Source organism: Hyperoodon ampullatus, assembly GCF_949752795.1.
Source record: "Hyperoodon ampullatus genome assembly, chromosome: 4".
In the NCBI taxonomy this organism is placed as follows: Eukaryota; Metazoa; Chordata; class Mammalia; order Artiodactyla; family Ziphiidae; genus Hyperoodon; species Hyperoodon ampullatus.
This window is the reverse complement of record NC_136917.1, coordinates 113,275,049-113,295,021: the sequence shown is the minus strand read 5'-3', so window position 1 is coordinate 113,295,021 and position 19,973 is coordinate 113,275,049. Positions and strand designations below refer to the sequence as shown.

The following is a 19,973-nucleotide window of genomic DNA, read 5'->3' as shown; positions in this document are numbered from 1 at the left end:
GGTTAACTCCAGATTAACAACGACAACGACAAATGTCAAGGCTATTCAGACTCTTTTCTACTTTTATCTGTAAATAAGTCAAAAGATTTCAGCACATGACATATACAAATAGCTTCAGTATGGTCGATGTGATAAACAGGCTCATCAGTGTACCGCGTTTATAGATTAGAAGACTCAATATTGTTAAGATGTCATTGTCCCCAAGTTGGTCCGCAGATTCAATGAAATTCAAATCCAAGCAGGTACTTTTTTTTTTTTTTTTTTTTGGTAGAAATTGGTCAGCTGCTTCTAAATAAACATGGGAATGCAGAATATTTAGAATAGCCCAAATAACCTTGGAGGAGGGATGGGAAATACAAAGTCAGAGAACTTGCCCTGCACCTTAAGTTTGTGGATACCTAACAGAAAGTCTGCCATAATAATGCCTCATCTTGTACATAAGCCTAACATTTTTTGAAAAAGTCAATTTACTAATTACCACACCTCCACACAGGATACTAAAATAATAAAACTATATTTGTACTGAAACACTATATGCACAGCTTCTTCAAAGTGTGATCTGGGGACCACGTGCAGCAGAATCACCCTTGAGTTTCCTTAAAATATTGACATATGGATTTTTCCCAGACCTAATAAATCAGACTTTTAGAGGTGGGCTCCAGGAATTTCTATTTTTAACAAGCTTCTCAGCTGATACTGAGGTACTCTAGAATTTGAAAGCGACTCCCCTAGAATTTATTAGGTTTTTCCCTAAAGGACAGTGGCCTTTTCCTATATGCACCTGAAGAGATGCTATCTTCACACAATTTTGATATCAATAAAAAAGCAAGACTTACCTTCTCTGGTGGGTGGTTAGTTATGAGGGTTGTAGCCCTTTCAGTAAACACACTTGTTGAATACATATTTTTATACCCTGTTGCAACTTCTTCACCATCTCGAAAATCAAGAGCACATCGCGTAACATTCAGAGCGTTGATTAATGTACAGCGCTCATGGGAATAGTAATCTTCACTACCTAGAAGATATCCTACAAGGAGAATGGGAGATGAAAGTAGTCAGCATACCATAAAACATGTTAAACAAACGAAGGTTTCAGCATTTAATTGCCTAATGCAATTGATTATCCATGTCAGGGCTAATCAAATGACAAGGGTAATCAGAGCACCATTTCTTAACATCTCTATATTTGCTAGCATAAGGCATTAAAATGTTATTGTAAAAAAAATTCAAATCCATCCCTTAGCCAAGTCTTTAGAATATAAGCTCTATCACATAACTCTCAAAGTGGGTGATTCCAAGTAAATATGTTTTTAAAAATCAGAGTTTAAATTCAGTAAAGGTGATGACATTTTAATCCTTTAAAGCTATCTAATGGTTAAAATAGCATATGGTTCAGGTGATTTGTTACAAATTTTTACTCTGAGGTGATCACATAAATGAACGCAGAATTCAAATAACGTTGATATTGACCTTGGTCGACTGGCTTCAAAGTTATTTACAGAAGTATCTCTTGGAGGCATCATCTTTAGTCAGATGCTGACACCCACTGGTGAAAGACACAAAGATTTCCAAACAGAGGATCTTTAAACATAACAACCAAAAGAGCAAACATGTGGTGTTGAAATTAGATTTTTCTACGTCTGGTGATCTCAATTTCACCCCCAATTTAAGTGGCATCAATGGCCTATCCCACAATTTAGACATAAACATGGGAGAAATGTTTTCTCTGGTTCCTGCAAATGTTCCGTATTTTCCTAAAATATTAAAATAAGCTGTGTTGCATGCTATATGATTCTATTTATATGAAATGTTCAGAATAGGCAAATCTGTAGAGACAGAAAGTAGGTTAGTGGTTGCCTAGGGCTATGAGGGTCGGGGGAAAATGGGGAGTGACTGCTAATGTGTATGGGGTTTCTTTTTTGGGGTGATGGAAATGTTCTACATTTGGATTGTAGTGACAGTGGTACAACCCTGTGAATTTATTTAAAAATCAAGGAATTGAAAAAAAATCAATGAATTGTACATTTTAATGGGGTGAATTATATGGTATGTGAATTACACCTCGATAAAGCTATTCAAAAGAAATAACTGTGCTGGACTCTGAGCTATCTCCTGACAAACACTGCTTATTAACATTAAAATGAAAATAATAAAATTGGCCTCTTTCCCCAGTTCTTTTTTTTTTTTTAATAAATTTATTTATTTATTTATTTTTGGCTGTGTCGGGTCTTCGCCTCCGCGTGAGGGCTTTCTCCAGTTGTGGCAAGCAGGGGCCACTCTTCATCGTGGTGCGCGGGCCTCTCACCATCGCGGCCCCTCCCGTTGAGGAGCACAGGCTCCAGACGCGTAGGCTCGGTAGTTGTGGCTCACGGGCTTAATTGCTCCGCGGCATATGGCATCCTCCCAGACCAGGGCCCGAACCCGCGTCCCCTGCATTAGCAGGCAGACTCCCAACCACTGCGCCACCAGGGAAGCCCTCCCCAGTTCTAAATATTTCTCATAATCACAATTAAAAGCCCTACATACCTTACCTAGTAAATGAATTCATTTTAAATTAATTTCCTCCTTTTCCATGATTCAGTAAATTCAAGGTCCTAAATACAATGAATATCTTAGTTTTAAGATAACTCTTTAAATGGTAATCTTTTCTCCTACATGTATAACAGAAAGGGAAAGCCAATCTGTTTGCTAATTAATATGTAATCGAAAAACAAATGTATCCATGAAAATAATTTCAGTCCTTATATGGGTAATTAAAGGGGTCAGGACACTGGTGTTCTATTTGGGGTTAGTAACTGCTGGTAACACCTTGAAGAATCACTTCAGGTTCTTTATCTGTAAGAATAAACTGTTTTCTATCATTTGGGGAAATACATGCAGAGGATATACTTGATAAAAAGATGTATAAACCATAAATATTAAAATGTTAGTACAAATAGGATTCCAATAGAACTCTTTATTCACATAATAGAACTATCTATTCACATACTTGGCCAAACTAATACCAAGCAACCATGTGACAGTCACATAGAACTTTCTCATAACAATGATTCACAAATTTGAACTTACATGCTGAGTCTAAAGAAGATGGCAGCCAATGCTTTTTGGGGAAAAATGAGAAACTACGTTTTGAACAATTAAATCTCTGACTGCTGTATTTAACAGCTTTATTGAGAATAATTCACATATCATACAAATCACTCATTTACGTTGTACAGTTCAATGGTTCTTAGTGTACTCAGAGTTGTGCAACCAGGCCCACAATCATCTGTTTTTTAACAGAACATCTAGGTCATAACAGTGATAACAACTGCATCATCATCATGCCCTCCTTCTCTGCAAGTCTCCCTTCCATGAATGTGCGGTGGGGTGTCCGTCTGTCTAAATCCAGTTAGGCTTCTTAATTCTCATAAAAGGATATTATTTCCACCTCTGTCCAACTGAATTTTGAAATATATAATTTGGTTTAAATATATAATTTTAAAATATAAAATTTGGTTTTTAATAAAAACAATTAAAATATCCTTCCAGTTGCCAGAGTACAGGTATCAACCCATCATTAAGCAAAGACCTGATGGAAAATTGTCAAAGGATATAGAGGCTGTTTTTTCCTCCAGAATTTCCAAGATGACAAAGAGGTCTTACACCCAAATCCTGTTTTTAACAGCTATTTAAGGATACTGAGGATATATCCAGATTCATCAAGAAAGAATGCATTACTGATTAAGCAATATCTGCTAGAGAACCCAGATTCCCGGGAGTGGGGCACACGGTGTCACGTCTGGATGTCCTTACATCTTGACTTAAACTGTGGTTCCAACTAGGCACTATAGAGCTGTGAGCTTCAACTTACTGTGTGGGCCCCATATAATCACTTGAACTGAAATGTACTTTGGTGCTCTGGTCCTAGCTTAAATAAAAGAGAATGTCTCAAGAAACATCTATAAGACAACCACCATTTTACTACTAAAATGATATTTTTGAGGATGCTGTCACCTTACCTTCTCCCAAAGGAGAAATTTCTCTCAGGTCTAAGAGCCAGAAAATGCTTTACTCTTCCTGAACATCTGGTTTCCATTTAGCTTATAAATAATGTGACTCTTATAGACTGTTTTTTTTTTTTTTTTTTTGCTTTGAACATAAGAAGTCCCAAATCTCAGAGTTGAATGTGAAGTCTGCTACAGCCAGGCAGGTTGTTGTTGTTTTTTTAATAACTCGGTGCCAAGCAACTATTCCATCTTTTTCTATTCATCCTGATTTTTTAAAAATAGATCTTTATTGGACTATAATTACTTCAAAATACTGTGTTAGTTTCTATTGCACAACAAATCGAATCAGCCATATGCATACACATGTCCCCATATCCCCTCTCTCTTGAGCCTCCTTCCCATCCTCCCTATCCCACCCCTCTAGGTCGTCGCAAAGCACCGAGCTGATCTCCCTGTGCTATGCTACTGCTTCCCACCAGCCAACTATTTTACATTCAGTAGTGTATATATGTGGATACTACTCTCACTTCGCCCCAGCTTCGCCCTCCCACCCCATGTCGTCAAGTCCATTTTCTGTGTCTATCTCTTTATTCCTGCCCTGCAACTAGGTTCATCAGTACCATTTTTTTTTCAGATTCCATATATATGTGTTAGCATACAGTATTTGTTTTTCTCTTTCTGAATTATTTCACTCTGTACGACAGACTCTAGGTCCATCCACCTCACTACAAATAACTCAATTTCGTTTCTTTTTATGGCTGAGTAATATTCCATTGTATATATGTGCCATATCTTCTTTATCCATTCATCTGTTGATGGACATTTAGGTTGGTTCCATGTCCTGGCTATTGTAAATAGTGCTGCAGTGAACACTGTGGTACGTGTCTCTTTATGGTTTTCGCAGGGTATATGCCCAGTAGTGGGATTGCTGGGTCATATGGTAATTCTATTTTGAGTTTCTTAAGGAGCCTCCATACTGTTTTTCATAGTGGTTTTATCAATTTACACTCCCACCAACAGTGCAGGAGGGTTCCCTTTTCACCACACCCTTTCCAGCATTTATTGTTTCTAGATTTTTTGATAATGGCCATTCTGACTGGCATGAGATGAAACCTCATTGTAGTTTTTTTTTTTTTTTTTTGCGGTACGCGGGCCTCTCACTGTTGTGGCCTCGCCCGTTGCGGAGCGCAGGCTCCAGACGTGCAGGCTCAGCAGCCATGGCTCACGGGCCTAGCCGCTCCGCGGCATGTGGGATCTTCCCGGACCAGGGCACGAACCCATGTCCCCTGCATTGGCAGGCAGACTCTCAACCACTGCGCCACCAGGGAGGCCCCATCTTTGATTTCTTTCATCAGTGTTTTATAGTTTTCTGAGTACAACTCTTTTGCCTCCTTAGGTAGGTTTATTCCTAGGTATTTTATTCTTTTTGTTGCAATAGTAAATGGGAGTGTTTCCTTAATTTCTCTTTCTGATTTTTCATTGTTGGTGTATAGGAATGCCAGAGATTTCTGTTCATTAATTTTGTATCCTGCAACCTTACCAAATTCATTGATTAGTTCTAGTAGCTTTCTGGTGGCACCTTTAGGATTTTCTATGTATAGTATCATGTCATCTGCAAACAGTGACAGTTTTACTTCTTCTTTTCCAATTTGTATTACTTTTATTTCTTTATCTTCTCTGATTGCTGTGGCTAGGACTTTCAAAACTATGTTAATAACAGTGGTGAGAGTGGACATCCTTGTCTTGTTCCTGATCTTAGTGGAAATGCTTTCACCACTGAGTATGATGCTTGCTGTGGGTTTGTCATATATGACCTTTATTATGTTGAGGTAGGTTCCCTCTATGCCCATTTTCCGGAGAGTTTTTTTTTTTTTATCATAAATGGGTGTTGAACTTTGTCAAAAGCTTTTTCTGCATCTATTGAGATGATCATATGGTTTTTATTCCTTAATTTGTTAATGTGGTGTATCATATTAATCTGCGCATATTGAAGAATCCTTGCATCCCAGGGATAAATCTCACTTGATCATGGTGTATGATCCTTTTAACATGTTGTTGGATTATGTTTGCTACTATTTGTTCAGGATTTTTTAATCTGTTCATCAGTAATATTGGTCTGTAATTTTCTTTTTTTGTAGTATCTTTATCTGGTTTTGGTATCAGGGTGATAGTGGCCTCATAGAATGAGTTTGGGAGTATTCCTTCCTCTGCAATTTTTTGGAAGAGTTTGAGAGGGATGGGTGTTAGCTCTTCTCTAAATGTTTGATAGAATTCACCTGTGAAGCCATCTGGTCCTGGACTTTTGTTTGTTGGAAGATTTTTAATTACAGTTTCAATTTCATTACTTGTGATAGGACTGTTTATATTTTCTAATTTTTCCTGGTTCAGTCTTGGAAAATTGTACCTTTCCAAGAATTTGTCCATTTCTTCGTGGTTGTCATTTTTTTGGCATATAGTTGTTTGCAGTAGTCTCTTAAAATCCTTTGCATTTCTGCAGTGTCAGTTGTCATTTCTCCTTTTTCATTTCTAACTTTATTGATTTGCATCTTCTCCTTTTTTCTTGATGAGTCTGGCTAAGAGTTTACCAATTTTGTTTATCTTCTCAGAGAACCAGCTTTTAGTTTTATTGATCTTTGCTATTGTTTTCTTTGTTTCTATTTCATTTATTGCTGCTCTGATCTTTATGATTTCTTTCCTTCTACTGACTTTGGGTTTTCTTTGTTCTTCTTTCTTTAGGTGTTTTAAGTGTAGGGTTAGATTGTTTATTTGAGATTTTTCTTTTTTCTTAAGATGAGATTGCATTGCTATAAACTTCCCTCTTAGAACTGCTTTTGCTGCATCCCATAGGTTTTGGGTCGTTGTGTTTTCATTGTCATTTGTTTCTATGTATTTTTTTTATTTCTTCTTTGATTTCTTCAGTGATCTCTTGATTATTTAGTAGCACACTGATTAGCCTCCATGTATTTGTTTTTTTACAGTTTTTTTCCTGTAATTGATTTCCAATCTCACAGTGTTGTGGTCAGAAAAGATGCTTGATACAATTTCAATTTTCTTAAATTTTCCGAGGCTTGATTTGTGACCCAAGATGTGATCTATCCTGGAGAATGTTCCATGTGCACTTGAGAAGAAAGTGTATTCTGCCACTTTTGGGTGGAATGTTCTATAAATATCAATTAGATCTATCTGATCTATTGTGTCATTTAAAGCTTGTGTTTCCTTATTTGTTTTCTGTTTGGATGATCTGTCCATTGGTGTAGGTGGGATGTTAAAGTCCCCTACTATTATTGTGTTACTGTCGATTTCTCCTTTCATGGTTGTTAGCATTTGCCTTATATATTGAGGTGCTCCTATGTTGGGTGCATAAACATTTATAATTGTTATATTTCTTCTTGGATTGATCCCTTGATCATTATGTAGTATCCTTCCTTATCTCTTGTAGCAGTCTTTATTTTAAAGCTTATTTTATCTGATACGAGTATTGCTAATCCAGCTTTCTTTTGGTTTCCATTTGCATGGAATATCTTTTTTCCATCGCTTCACTTTCAGTCTGTATATGTCCCTAGGTCTGAAGTGGGTCTATTGTAGACAGCATATATATGGGTCTTGTCTTTGTATCCATTCAGCCAGTCTATGTCTTTTGGTTGGGACATTTAATCCATTTACATTCAAGTTTATTATTGATATGTATGTTCCTATTACCATTTTCTTAATTGTTTTGGGTTTTTGTGTTTTTTTTTTTTTTTTTGTGGTACGCGGGCCTCTCCTGTTGCGGAGCACAGGCTCCGGACGCGCAGGCTCAGCGGCCATGGCTCACGGGCCCAGCCGCTCCACGGCATGTGGGATCCTCCCGGACCGGGGCACGAACCCGTGTCCCCTGCATCGGCAGGCGGACTCTCAACCACTGCGCCACCAGGGAAGCCCTGGGTTTGTTTTTTGTGGGTCTTTTTCTTCTCGTTTTTCCTGCTTAGAGAAGTTTCTTCAGCATTTGCTGTAAAACTGGTTTACTGGTGCTGAATTCTCTTAGCTTTTGCTTGTCTGAAAAGCTTTTGACTTCTCCATCAAATCTGAATGAGATCCTTGCTGGGTAATCTTGGTTGTAGGTTTTTCTCTTTCACCACTTTAAGTATATCCTTCCACTCCCTTCTGGCCTGCAGAGTTTCCACTGAAAAATCAGCTTATTACCTTATTGGGATTCCTTTGTATGTTATTTTTTGTTTTTCCCTTGCAGCTTTTAATATTTTTTCTTTGAATTTAATTTTTGTTAATTTGATTAATATGTGTCTTGGTGTGTTTTTCCTAGGGTTTATCCTGTATGGGATTCTCTGTGCTTCCTGGACTTGGGTGACTATTTCCTCTCCCATATTAGGGAAGTTTTCAACTATAATCTCTTCAAATATTTTCTCAGACCCTTTCTTTTTCTCTTCTTCTGGGACCCCTATGATTCAAATATTGGTGCGTTTAGTGTTGTCCCAGAGGTCTCTGAGATTGTCTTCAATTCTTTTCACTCTTTTTTCTTTATTCTGCTCCTTGGCAGTTACTTCCAGCTCACTTATTCATTTTTCTGCCTCAGTTATTCTGTTACTGATTCCTTCTAGTGTATTTTTCATTTCAGTTATTATGTTGTTCATCTCTGTTTGTTTGTTCTTTAGTTCTTCTAGACCTTTGTGGGTTTTTTTGGTTTTTGGTTTTTTTTGCGGTACGCGGGCCTCTCACTGTTGTGGCCTCTCCTGTTGCGGAGCACAGGCTCCGGACGCGCAGGCTCAGCGGCCATGGCTCATGGGCCTAGCCGCTCCGCGGCAGGTGGGATCTTCCCGGACCGGGGCATGAACCCATGTTCCCTGCATTGGCAGGCGGACTCTCAACCACTGCGCCACCAGGGAAGCCCTAGACCTTTGTTAAACATTTCTTGTATTTTGTTAATCTGTGCCTCCATTCTATTACCGAGATTCTGGATCATCTTTACTATCATTACTCTGAATTCTTTTTCAGGTAGATTGCCTATTTCTTCTTCATTTATTTGGCCTTATGGGTTTTTACCTTGCTCCTTCATCTGTGACATATTTTTTTGCCATCTCATTTTTTTTTTCAATAAGTGGGATTGTGTTCCTGTCTTACTGGTTGTTTGACCTGATGCTTCCAACACTGGGGTTACTAGGATATTGGGTAGAGCTGGGTCTTGCCTGAGATGAGGAATTCCATGAGACCTCACTCTGATGAATATTCCCCGTGGTCTGAGGTTCCCTGTTAGTCCAGTGGTTCAGACTCAGAGCTCCCACTGCAGGAGCTTCGGCCTGACCCCAGGCTTGTGAATCAAGATCCTGCAAGCCACCTGGGGAGGCAAAAAAAAAAAAAAGAAAAACCAAAAAAACAATAACAAAGTAAAAAATAAAATTAGGCTAGAAAACTAACAGATAGGAAGAATATAAAAATAAAAATATAGATGAATCAACAACTGGAATATACAACAGTACCACAATAGTAAAAAAAGAGAAGGAGGGAAAAAAGGTGGGGGAAGGCCTTGGCTGTGGAGGGTGGGGGCTAAGCAAGGGTGAGGTTTGGGTGGTGGGCAGGGCTGATGCTCAGGACCCACAGGGCTGGAAAAGGCCCTGGAGGGTGTGTGTGTGGGGGTGGGGCGGTTAGGCTCAAGGAACAGAAGGGGCCCAGGCATGCCCCCCAGCCCTGGTCTCAGAGGGCAGGGGACCTCACCTGGGAGTCCAGCAGGCTTCCTGGGCTCAAGTGGGCAGGGAAAACACCCTCCTCTCCTCTGGTCTGGGAGGGGCCCTCCCGCCTGCCTCTCCTGATCTCCCCAGCCTCTTTCCTATGCCCGCAAGAACCTACGCAGCCTGGAGGGGGCTTTGGAAGGCAGGGGATAGGCCTGGGAGCTCAGCAGGCTCCCTGGGCCCGAGTGAACAGGTCAATCACCCTCCACTCCTCTCCCGCTTCTCCCAGAAGGCCCCTCCCGCCTGCCTCTCCTAATCTCCCTGGCCTCAGGGATGCCATCCTGTCTGGCCTCCACTTCTCCTCCCGCTTCAGTCCCCTTACATCCTACCGGTTCACTTTGGGGTTCCTCCTGTCTCCTTGGGTGTCAGAGTCCCCCACCAGGGGCCAGCAGGCACCCTAGCTGTGGGGAGACACTAACTCCACCTCTTCCCATACTGCCATCTTGACTCCGCCTCCTCTCACCCTGATTTTTTAATTCTATTTAATTTTAAAAATTTATCTTCATGGTGTGCTTTTTGTATATGGCAGTTTGTGAATAAATGAAGAGACAAATGGGAGGTAGGTAGGGGGCTAAACAGCTAGACAGATAAAACAGAATAGCTAGATGGAAAGCAAAATATGAGAGGGAAAGTTGGGGGTGAGAGGTGGGATGAACTGGGAGATTGCGAATGATGTATATACACTAATATGTATAAAATAGGTATCTAATAAGAACCTGCTGTATAGCACAGGGAACTCTATTTCACTTCGCTGTACAGTAGAAACTAACAAACATTGTAAAACAGCTACACCCCAATTAAAAAAAACAAACAAACTATGAAAAGAACTTGACAGAAAGCTATGTAGCCCCTGGCAAGATAAATAGATAAATAGGTTGTTAAGAAATGGTTTGTAACCATTTTAAATAGAGTATATATATATATTTTTAAAACTGTAGGCTTTATATTTATTTTTATAGGGCTATCAAATCCATAAAATACTTATTATTTTGTATCTTTCCTATTACCATTTGTTATTTACCCTCCCATTTTCTTTATTTGATCTATCTTCCCCAATCTAGTAATTTCAAAAACAGATATCACAGAAGGAAAGAAGGATGCCAATTGGAAAAGAGTCCTATCATCTCCAGGAAATACAAAATAAAACCTTTGAACACAATTCACGAGGAGAAAAAAAGATCCTGAACCTTTGTGAAGGAAATATTCTTGTATTGCGTTTTGCCTGGAATTTTTTAAAAAAATCAATCTGTATCCCCCTTTGGTAATAAGGTTCTCTAAGAGTAGAGTGGTCTCTGACTTGGAGGTAGCAGACTCTGCAATGGCCCCTACGTGGCATGTAGAACCCTGGCAAAGATAACTGCCTGTCCCATCACGAGCTGAGTGCACAGCCATGTTTACGGTGGTAGCATTAGACAGTGGCCCCACGGCAGTGCTGACTGATTCACTCTGTGTTCAAGTTTCCAGTTATTTCATTTGGTTACACTTGGCTGTGTTTTATGAGAGGGCTGCAGTTGGCCTGAGTTGTTAAACAAACATGTGCATTTCCATTACCAAAGTAGGTATCAAATCCTCGGCGGGTTGGAAGACATTCTTTCCTGTACATTCCCAGGTGCCATTTTCCGACCATGTGGGTAGCGTAGCCTGCTTCTTTTAGAAGCTGGGGCAGGAGTTTTTCATCCAGAGGAATGCAGCTGGGCTGACAGGGCCAGATTATTTGGTGCTGTAAACCTGTGTGGATCTTAAAATAGATAAACATAAAATTATGGATTAATGATGTTGAAACATTCTGAACAAGCAGATAAAAGTGGCTGCCTAATTTACTGGACATATATGTAAACATGAATGTTTAATTCTATTTCTGTACCAGTTAAAGGCATTTCTAAAAGGCATTTTTCTCACTTATTCAAATAAGGTAATAGACATAAATAAGAATTTGAAAGAAATGAATAAAAGCAGTCTAACAAACATTAGATAGTTTCAACAAATATTTATCCAGGAACTATGTTAGAAACTGTTAAGTTTTCACTTCCTAACTCAAAAAAGTAGCCATGATATGAAGTGTGGATCTATCAAGGAAAAAGTGTTCCAATTTCTATGCACATGAGATGTTGGTGTTTGATTAGAAGAAGCTTCTATAATCTTTCAAGACTTGATTTTTTAAAAGGGTATAATGAAGATAATGATTTGCATTTCTTATTCTACCTTACATAAAGCATAATTTCAAAAGACAGTGACCAACTTTTCCTTAAAAAAAAAAAAAAAAGTGGCCATCTGATCCATAGGTTAGGAGTGGCTCCCACAAGTATCACCAGGGTGCAAGCACCACACAACTAAGTTTAAGAAATTATCACATGTTGAGTCTTGGTGTAATATTAAAATAGAATACCCACAATTATATGAAAAGGCTATTAAAATAACCCTCTCTTGGGGACTTCCCTGGTGGCACAGTGGTTAAGAATCCGCCTGCCAATGCAGGGGACCCGGGTTCGAGCCCTGGTCCAGGAAGATCCCACATGCCACGAAGCAACTAAGCCCGTGCACCACAACTACTGAGCCTGTGCTCTAGAGCCCGCGAGCCACAGCTACTGAAGTCCGCACGCCTAGAGCCCGTGCTCCGCAACAAGAGAAGCCACCGCAACGAGAAGCCTGCACACCGCAATGAAGAGTAGCCCCCACTTGCCGCAACTAGAGAAAGCCACGCACAGCAATGAAGACCCAATGAAGCCAAAAATAAATAATAAAATAAATTTATTAAAAAACTAAAACAAAAAAACCCCCCTCTCTTTTCCAACTACATATCTGTGTGAGGCTGGATGTTCTTCAACAACTTTTACCAAAACAATATACAGTTGACCTTTCAACAACTGGGGGTTAGGGGCACTAACCCCTGTGCAGTTGAAAATATAAGTATAACTTTACAGGTGGCCGCATCCAGGGATTCAACCACAGATCGTGCAACATCATAGTACGTATTTAGTGAACAAAATCCACGTATAAGTGGACCCTCACAGTTCAAATCCATGTTGTTCAAGGGTCAACAGTATTGCACAGGCTGAATGCAGAAGCAGATGTAACAATCTAGCTATCTTCTATTAATGGGAAACACGTACAAAAATATAAAACAGGGAGATTGGTTCAAGATGGCAGAGTAGAAGGACGTGCGCTTACTCCCTGTTGTGAGAGCACCGGAATCACGACTAACTGATGAATAAGCATTGACAGGAAGACACTGGAACTCACCAAAAGAGATATCCCACATACAAAGACAGAGGAGAAGCTGCAATGAGATGGTAGGAGGAGTGCAATCACAATAAAATCAAATCCTATAACCGCTGGATGGGTGACTCACAAACTGGAGAACAATTATACCACAGAAGATGACCCACTGGAGTGAAGGTTCTGAGCCCCATGTCAGGCTTCCCAACCTTGGAGTCCAGCAATGGGAGGAGGAATTCCCAGAAAACCAGAATTTGAAGGCTAGTGGGATTTCATTGCAGGACTTCAACAGGACTGGGGAACACAGAGACTCCACTTGTGGAGGGCACGAACAAAGTAGTGTGTGTATCAGATCCCAGAGGGAAGGAGCAGTGACCCCCATAGGAGACTGAACCAGACCTACCTGCTAGTTTTGGAGGGTCTCCTGCAGAGGCGGGGGGTGGCTGTGGGTCACCACAGGGACAAAGACAGTGGCAGCAGAAGTTCTGGGAAGTACTCCTTGGCGTGAGCCCTCCCAGGGTCCACCATTAGCCCCACCAAAGAGCTTGAAGCCTCCAGTGCTGGGTCACCTCAGGCCAAACAACCAACAGGGAGGGAACTCAGCCCCACCCATCAGCAGACAAGCGGACTAAAGTTTTACTGAGCTCTGCCCACCAAAGCAACAGCCAGCTCTGCCTACCACCAGTCCCTCCCATCAGGAAGCTTACACAAGCCTCTTAGATAGCCTCATCCACCAGAGGGCAGACAGCAGAAGCAAGAAGAACTACCATCCTGCAGCCTGTGGAATGAAAACCACATTCACAGAAAGATAGACAAGATGAAAAGGCAGAGGGCTATGTATCAGATGAAGGAACAAGATAAAACCCCAGAAAAACAACTAAATGAAGTGGAGATAGGCAACCTTCCAGAAAAAGAATTCAGAATAATGATAGTGACGATGATCCAGGACCTCAGAAAAAGAATGGAGGCAAAGATCGAGAAGATGCAAGAAATGTTTAACAAAGACCTAGAAGAATTAAAGAACAAACACCTAGAAGAATTAAAGAACAAACAAGCAGAGATGAACAATACAATAACTGAAATGAAAAATAAACTAGAAGGAATCAATAGCAGAATGGCTGATGCAGAAGAACGGATAAATGACCTGCAAGAAAGAATGCTGGAATTCACTGCCTCAGACAGAATAAAGAAGAAAGAATGAAAAGAAATGAAGACAGCCTAAGAGACCTCTGGGAAAACATTAAACGCACCAACATTTGCATTATAGGGGTCCCACAAGGAGAAGAGAGAAATGACCCGAGAAAATATTTGAAGAGATGATAGTCAAAAACTTCCTTAACACGGGAAAGGAAATAGCCACCCAAGTCCAGGAATCGCAGAGTCCCAGGCAGGATAATTCCAAGGAGAAACACACGAAGACACATAGTAATCAAATTGACAAGATTAAAGACAAAGAAAAATTATTGAAAACAACAAGGGAAAAATGACAAATAACATACAAGGGAACTCCCATAAGGTTAACAGCTGATTTCTCAGCAGAAACTCTATAAGCCAGAAGGGAGTGGTATGATATATTTAAAGTGATGAAAGGGAAGAACCTACAACCAAGATTACTCTACCCGGCAAGGATCTCATTCAGATTTGATGGAGAAATCAAAAGCTTTACAGACAAGCAAAAGCTAAGAGAATTCAGCACCACCAAACCAGCTCTACAACAAATGCTAAAGGAACTTCTCTAAGTGGGAAACACAAAAGAAGAAAAGGACCTACAAAAACAAACACAAAACAATTATGAAAGTGGTAATAGGAACATACAAATTGATAATTACCTTAAATGTGAATGGATTAAATGTTCCAACAAAAAGACACAGGCTCGCTGAATGGATACAAAAACAAGACCCATATATATGCTGTCTACAAGAGACCCACTTCAGACCTAGGGGCACATACAGATTGAAAGTGAGGGGATGGAAAAAGATAATCCATGCAAATGGAAATCAAAAGAAAGCTAGAGTAGCAATACTCATATCAGATAAAAAGGACTTTAAAATAAAGAATGTTACAAGAGACAAGGAACGACACTACACAATGATCAAGGGATCAATCCAAGAAGAAGATATAACAATTATAAATATATATGCACCCAACATAGGAGCACCTCAATACATAAGGCAACTGCTAACAGCTATAAAACAGGAAAGTGACAGTAACACAATAATAGTGGGGGACTTTAACATCTCACTTACACCAATGGACAGGTCATCCAGACAGAATATTAATAAGGAAACAAAAGCTTTAAATGACACAATAGACAAGGTAGATTTAATTGACATTTATTGGACAATCCATCCAAAAACAGCTGATTACACTTTCTTCTCAAGTGCACATGGAACATTCCCCAGGACAGATCACGTCTTGGGTCACAAATCAAGCCTTGGGAAATTTAAGAAAATTGAAATCATATCAAGCATCTTTTCTGACCACAACACTGTGAGATTGGAAATCAATTACAGGGTAAAAAACGTAAAAAAACCAAACACATGGAGGCTAAACAATGCGTTACTAAATAACCAAGAGATGGCTGAGGAAATTAAAAAAATACCTAGAGACAAATGACAACGAAAACACGACGATCCAAACCTTACGGGATGCAACAAAAGCAGTTCTAAGAGGGAAATCTAGAGCAATACAATCCTACCTCAATAAACAAGAAAAATCTCCAATAAACAATCCAACTTTACACATAAAGGAAGTAGAGAAAGAAGACCAAAGAAAACCGAAAGTTAGCAGAAGGAAAGAAATCATAAAGATCAGAGCAGAAATAAAGGAGATAGAAACAAAGAAAACAACAGTAAAGATCAATAAAACTAAAAGCTGGTTCTTTGAAAAGATAAACAAAATTGGTAAACCTTTAGCCAGACTCAACAAGAAAAAGAGGGAGAGGACTCAAATCACTAAAATTAAAAATAAAAAAAGAGAAGTTACAATGGACTTCACAGAAATACAAAGCATCATAAGAGACTACTACAGGCAACTCTATGCCAATAAAATGGATAACCTGGAAGAAACAGACAAATTCTTAGAAAAACACAACCTTCTGAGACTGAACCAGGAAGAAATAGAAAATATGAACACACCAATCACAAGTAATGAAATTGAAACTGTGATTAAAAATCTTCCAACAGGGCTTCCCTGGTGGTGCAGTGGTTGAGAGTCCGCCTGCTGATGCAGGGGACACGGGTTCGTGCCCCGGTCCGGGAGGATCCCACATGCCATGGAGAGGCTGGGCCCGTCGGCCATGGCCGCTGAGCCTGCACGTCCGGAGCCTGTGCTCCGCAACGGGAGAGGCCACAACAGTGAGAGGCCCACATACTGTGAAAAAAAAAAAAAATCTTCCAACAAACAAAAGTCCAGGACCAGATGGCTTCACAGGTGAATTCTATCAAACATTTAGAGAAGAGATAACACCCATCCTTCTCAAAGTCTTCCAAAAATTGCAGAGGAAGGAACACTCCCAAACTCATTGTATGAGGCCACCATCACCCTGATACCAAAACCGGACAAAGATACTACAAAAAAAGAAAATTACAGACCAATATCACTGATGAATATAGACGTAAAAATCCTCAAGAGTACTAGCAAACAGAATCCAATAATGCATCAAAAGTATCATACACCATGATCAAGTGGGATTTATCCCAGGGATGCAAGGGTTCTTCAATATATGCAAATCAATCAATGTGATACACCATATTAACAAATTAAAGACTAAAAACCATACGATCATCTCAATAGAAGCAGTAAAAGCTTTTGACAAAATTCAACACCTATTTAGAATAAAAACTCTCCAGAAAGTGGGCGTAGAGGGGACCTACCTCAACATAATAAAGGCCATATACGACAAACCCACAGCAAGCATCATTCTCAATGGTGAAAAACTGAAAGCATTCCCTTGAAGATCAGCAAGAAGACAAGGATGTCCACTCTCGCCACTGTTATTCAACATAGTTTTGGAAGTCCTAGCCACAGCAATCAGAGAAGAAAAAGAAAGAAAAGGAATACAAACTGGAAAAGAAGAAGTAAAACTGTCACTGTTTCCAGATGACTTGATAGTATACATAGATAATCCTAAAGATGCCATGAGAAAATTACTAGAGCTAATCAATGAATTTGGTAAAGTTGCAGGATACAAAATTAACGCACAGAAATCTCTTCCATTACTATACACTAACAACAAAAGATCAGAAAGACAAATTAAGGAAACAATCCCATTCACCACTGCAACAAAAAGTATAAAACACCTAGGAATAAACCTACCTAAGGAAGTAGAAGACCTGTACTCAGAAAAGTATTAGACACTGATGAAAGAAGTCAAAGATGACACAAACAGATGAAGAGAAATACCATGTTCTTGGATTGGAACAATCAATATTGTGAAAATGACTATACTACCCAAAGCAATCTACAGATTTACTGCAACCCCTATCAAATTACCAATGGCATTTTTTACAGAACTAGAACAAAAAATCTTAAAATTTGTGTGGAGATACAAAAGACCCCAAATAGACAAAGCAATCTCAAGGGAAAAACACAGACCTGGAGGAATCAGACTCCCTGACTTCAGACTATATTACAAAGCTACAGTAATCAAGAGAATATGGTACTGGCACAAAAACAGAAATATAGATCAATGGAACAGGATAGAAAACCCAGAGATAAACTCATGCACCTATGGTCAACTAATCTATGACAAAGGAGGCAAGGATATACAATGGAGAAGACAGTCTCTTCAATAAGTGGTGCTGGGAAAACTGGACAGCTACATGTAAAAGAATGAAATTAGAACACTCCCTAACACCATACACAAAAATAAACTCAAAGTGGATTAAAGACCTAAATGTAAGACTGGACACTATAAAACTCTTAGAGGAAAACATAGGAAAAACACTCTTTGACATAAATCAGAGTAAGATCTTTTTTGACCCACCTCCTAGAGTAATGGAAATAAAAATAAAAATAAACAAATGGGACCTAATGAAATTTCAAAGCTTTTGCACAGCAAAGGAAACTGTAAACAAGACGAAAAGATAGCCCTCAAAATGGGAGAAAATATTTGCAAACAAATCAACGGACAAAGGATTAATCTCCAAAATATATAAACAGCTCATGCAGCTCAATTAAAAAAACAAACAACTCAATCAAAAAATGGGCAGGGCTTCCCTGGTGGCGCAGTGGTTGAGAGTCCGCCTGCCAATGCAGGGGACACGGGTTCGTGCCCCGGTCTGGGAAGATCCCACATACCGCGGAGCAGCTAGGCCCATGAGCCATGGCAGCTGAGCCTGCGCATCCGGAGCCTGTGCTCCGCAACGGGAGAGGACACAACAGTGAGAGGCCCGTGTACCGCAAAAAAAAAAAAAAAAAGAAAAAGAAAAGAAAGGGCAGAAGACCTAACCAGACATGTCTCCAAAGAAGACATACAGATGGCCACGAGGCACATGAAAAGCTGCTCAACATCACTAAGTATTAGCGAAATGCACATCAAAACTACAATGAGGTATCACCTCATACTGGTTAGAATGGGCATCAGCAGAAAATCCACAAACAACAAACGCTGGGGACGGTGTGGAGAAAAGGGAACCCTCTTGCACTGTTGCTGGGAATATAAATTGATACAGCCACTATGGAGAACAGTATGGAGGGTCTTTAAAAAACTAAAAATAGAATTACCATATGACCCAGCAATCCCACTACTGGACATATACCCAGAGAAAACCATAATTCAAAAAGACACATGTACCCCAATGTTTATTGCAGCACTATTTACAATAGCCAGGACATGGAAGCAACTTAAATGCCCACTGACAGATGAATGGATAAAGAAAATGTGGTACATATATACAATGGAATATTACTCAGCCACAAAAAGGAATGAAATTGGGTCATTTATAGAGACATGGATGGACCTAGAGACTGTGAAGTAAGAGTGAAGTAAGTCAGAAAGAGAAAAACAAATATTGTATATTACCGCATATATGTGGAACCTAGAAAAATGGTACATACGAACCAGTTTGCAAGGCAGAAATAGAGACACAGATGTAGAGAACAAACATATGGACACCAAGGGGGGAAAGCAGGGTGAGGTGGGTGTGATGAATTGGGAGATTGGGATTGACATGTATACACTGATGTGTATAAAATAGATAACTAAGAAGAACCTGCTGTATAAGAAAAATTAAAGTAAAAAAATATAAAACAATGTCATTCTTCTCGTGTAATTCTCTTGTTTTGAAAAATACAGTCATTTTCCCCAAGTTATTTACATTAATATGTAATGGAATTATTACTGCTGTTTTTCAATGAATAAAAATATTTTAAAATTTCTATTTTAATTTCGGACATAGTAAATTTTGAAAGGTATAACCACACAAACGTATGCTCTATGGGGTCTTCACTTTTTAAGCATGTACAGAGGTCCTAAAACCAAAAAGTTTGAGAAGGATGTTATGTCTGACAGTCATCATTGTTATGAGGAAAATAGAGAGAGAGATAGTGGCAGGTGACTCTTTAGAGAGGATGGCAAAAGCAAGCTTCTTTGAGGAGGAGATACTTGAGCAGAAATCTGAATGAAATAACAGAGTAAGAGAGAGCCTTGCAAAACTTTGGGGCAGAGCAATCTAGGCATAAGGAATAAGAATGCAAAGGCCCTGAACTTGCTAGGTAAGTTCGAAGGCCACATGGAAACCGGTGTGGGCCTTGTCACAGCTCCTGTGCTGAGGGATGATACTGCACCCACTGCTGGTGCACAAGAGGGGTGCCTGGTGGCTTCCCTCATTGCCTATCCAGACCCTCCCTTCCCTACAATGTTACCCCTCTCCCCCCACCCCCCAATCCCTCGTCCTTGCTTAGCCAGGGAGGTGCTCTCCTCTGTAGGAAGCGGGGTGGAGTCTCACACTTAATTCTTCACCGACACCAGCTTTCCCTAGCACTCACTGGGCACTCCTGATTTCCCTAGAATAAATGGGGCTCTGGGGACACCAAGGGTTGACAG

General features: G+C 39.8%; 1 protein-coding gene across 1 annotated transcript in view; it reads right to left on the bottom strand.

Moving 5' to 3' along the window:
- Positions 1–19,973, bottom strand: part of ARSB (arylsulfatase B) — a gene marked incomplete at its 3' end in the record, with an annotated part of 190,478 nt that overhangs the window by 159,146 nt on the left and 11,359 nt on the right. Inside the window, exons 2-3 of the mRNA XM_079702369.1 lie at positions 11,261–11,447; positions 837–1,027 (exon numbers count right to left, since the gene is read on the bottom strand). Of these exons, the coding sequence (XP_079558495.1) occupies positions 837–1,027; positions 11,261–11,447 (378 nt within the window). The remainder of the gene's footprint in view (positions 1–836; positions 1,028–11,260; positions 11,448–19,973) is intronic.